The sequence below is a fragment of the Mangifera indica genome, chromosome 12 (genome assembly GCF_011075055.1).
Source record: "Mangifera indica cultivar Alphonso chromosome 12, CATAS_Mindica_2.1, whole genome shotgun sequence".
Classification (NCBI taxonomy): Eukaryota; Viridiplantae; Streptophyta; class Magnoliopsida; order Sapindales; family Anacardiaceae; genus Mangifera; species Mangifera indica.
The window spans coordinates 1,373,848-1,376,251 of NC_058148.1; the positions used below are offsets into that span (position 1 = coordinate 1,373,848).

The window sequence follows — 2,404 nt, forward strand, 5'->3', positions numbered from 1 at the left end:
TTTTCAATTTCTCTATATTTATTATAATAGTCAATTCTATATTAATTCAACTTAGATCAAGTCTACCTATTCGTAGAAGTATAATATAGTTATCTACAATTTATTCTATTATTATCATCATTTTTAACAGCTCATGATAACTACTATCACTGTTGAACACTTGTTGATGAACGAGTAATTATTATGATAACAACTATCACTATTGTAAACTCATGGATGAACGACTAAAGTACCTCTCCATTCAGAACGTTGTAGGAAATATAAAGATCCACTAAGTTTGTCAAGTTGCCAAGCTGTTTCGGAATTAATCCTGATAGAAGATTGTGATTCAAGTGAAGATATTTCAGCAGTTTCAAGTTCCCAAGCTCATGGGGAATTTCTCCAGTAAGCAAATTCTCGGAGAGATCAAGACTCAGCAAGTTTGTCAAGTTTCCGAGCTGTTTCGGAATCGAACCCGACAGAAGATTCCCAAACAAGAAAATTTTGTCAAGCAGCTTCAAGTTCCCGAGCTCAGGAGGAATTGGACCATCTAGACCACAGCTTGCGAGATGCATGCCTTCCAAATTTACCAGTTTACCAAATTCCTTTGGTATTCCACCTTCAAATATATTGAAGTAATTTAGACGAATCTTTCTCAAGTTTGTCAGATTCCCCAACTCTCCAAGAATTCTCCCACGAAGATCATTTGTTTCGAGTGAAAGATACTCCAACCCTACTAAATTTCCGTAACCTTTTGGGATTTTTCCATAGAAATAGTTGCCACCAAGATCCAAGTGCTTGAGTTTCTCCAAGGTGCCAACGCCCAGAGGAAGAAAAGCAGTTAAGTTGTTATTATAAGCATCAAAAACTTGCAAGTTAGAAAGACTTGAGTAGTTCCAATCCAAGCCACCAGTGAACTGATTGTTTGAGATGTTAAGTGATCGAAGACTACTCAAGTTAGCAATTTCAATGCTGCCAATGAAGCCGTTTCCTGCAAGAGAGAGATGGGTGAGCATATCAAGGCTTGAAACTTGAGCTGAAACTGAACCACCAAGTTTTAAATTTGTCAGGTCCAATGAAAAAACTCTATCTTGGGAACAAACAACTCCATCCCAGGAACAAACTGAGCTTGGATTTGAAGAATTCCAGGAGGTCAAAGCTGGTTCAGGGGATTGAAATCCTTGTTTTAGAGAAACCAGGACATGAAAATCATCAACTAAAGAAGAGGCTGAGGCAAAGATAGAAGAAGAAACAGTAGTGATTAAGAGAGAGAAGATGGACAAAGCAATAAAAAGGACCATGTTTTGATGGGAAAATTTTCAACGAAATTTTAGAAGGACTTGAGGGAAAGACAGAGATTTAAGAAGTTGGCTGAGTAAAGATTTTCTGGTAAAACAACGAAAAGTGAAGAGAAGGAAACTTCAAAGATACTCACAGGAAGAGGCTAAAAGCTTAATTCACAGTGTCCATATGGCATTTGAAGAATAAAAAGCTCGAAATCTTAATTTGTATATATATTTTTCACATTGCTCGATTTGACACAATAATATATTCAATCACTAAACAATTCTCTCCATTTTTTTCATTCGTTCCCTCCGTTATTAAATAATACATAGAAAATCTATGGGCTAGTGAAAGTTTTTAAGGGAAACCTTTGAAAGCTTTCCATCTGAAGCCCGACACTCAATAAAGTATGCCTTTGTTAATTATTATTTACAGTTTTATTGATAGAAAACTAATTATTATTGTAATATTAAATTAAAAATAAAATAATATTTTATTTAAAAATAATGTTATATATACTTATTTTGAATATATAAATAGATATATACTTATATTTATTATCATATAATTAGATATTATTTTATTTTTAATTTAAAATTACTCAATCATATGACGATTATATCTATTTGTATGCTTAAAATGGATAACATAATTTTATTATTTATTTAAATATCGGAATGAGTATTCAACACTCAATATATAACATTGCTCTTTCCAAACATATCAATGAAACTCTTTGAAATAATACTTTATAAAAATCTTGAACTTAGGGCAAGAAACTACCACGGAAACTTCTTCCTTACCTTGAATGCACATTATTTGTTGAAAGGTTGATTCTAAATGGACAACTACTGCGATTCAATGAATTAATCTGAGTTACTTTTTATTTTTCTATTTTAGTTGTTTTATTTTCTGATGTTTTGTTTCTGTCCACAATACTTTCACTTTATGTCAAATATTTCTATATATTTGCAGCAAGTGATACTTGTCCCTTTTGTTGTTTCAGTTATAAATTCTTTGTTTCTTTTAGGCTAAGTGCTTTTCCAAACATCCAGGTTCTTTAATAATTAAACATTAAAACCACAGTAGCTAATGGCAACGTAGTGACACCAGAACCACTAAAATTGCAGTTTCATCTACA

At 32.5% G+C, this 2,404-nt stretch overlaps 1 protein-coding gene across 1 annotated transcript; it reads right to left on the reverse strand.

Annotated features, from left to right (window-relative positions):
• Positions 1–224: 224 nt before the first annotated feature.
• LOC123193097 (leucine-rich repeat receptor-like serine/threonine-protein kinase BAM3) lies at positions 225–1,280 on the reverse strand. Its single transcript, XM_044605882.1, has one exon. It carries the CDS (start codon positions 1,278–1,280, stop codon positions 225–227), a length of 1,056 nt encoding a protein of 351 aa, XP_044461817.1.
• Between the last annotated feature and the right edge of the window lie 1,124 nt (positions 1,281–2,404).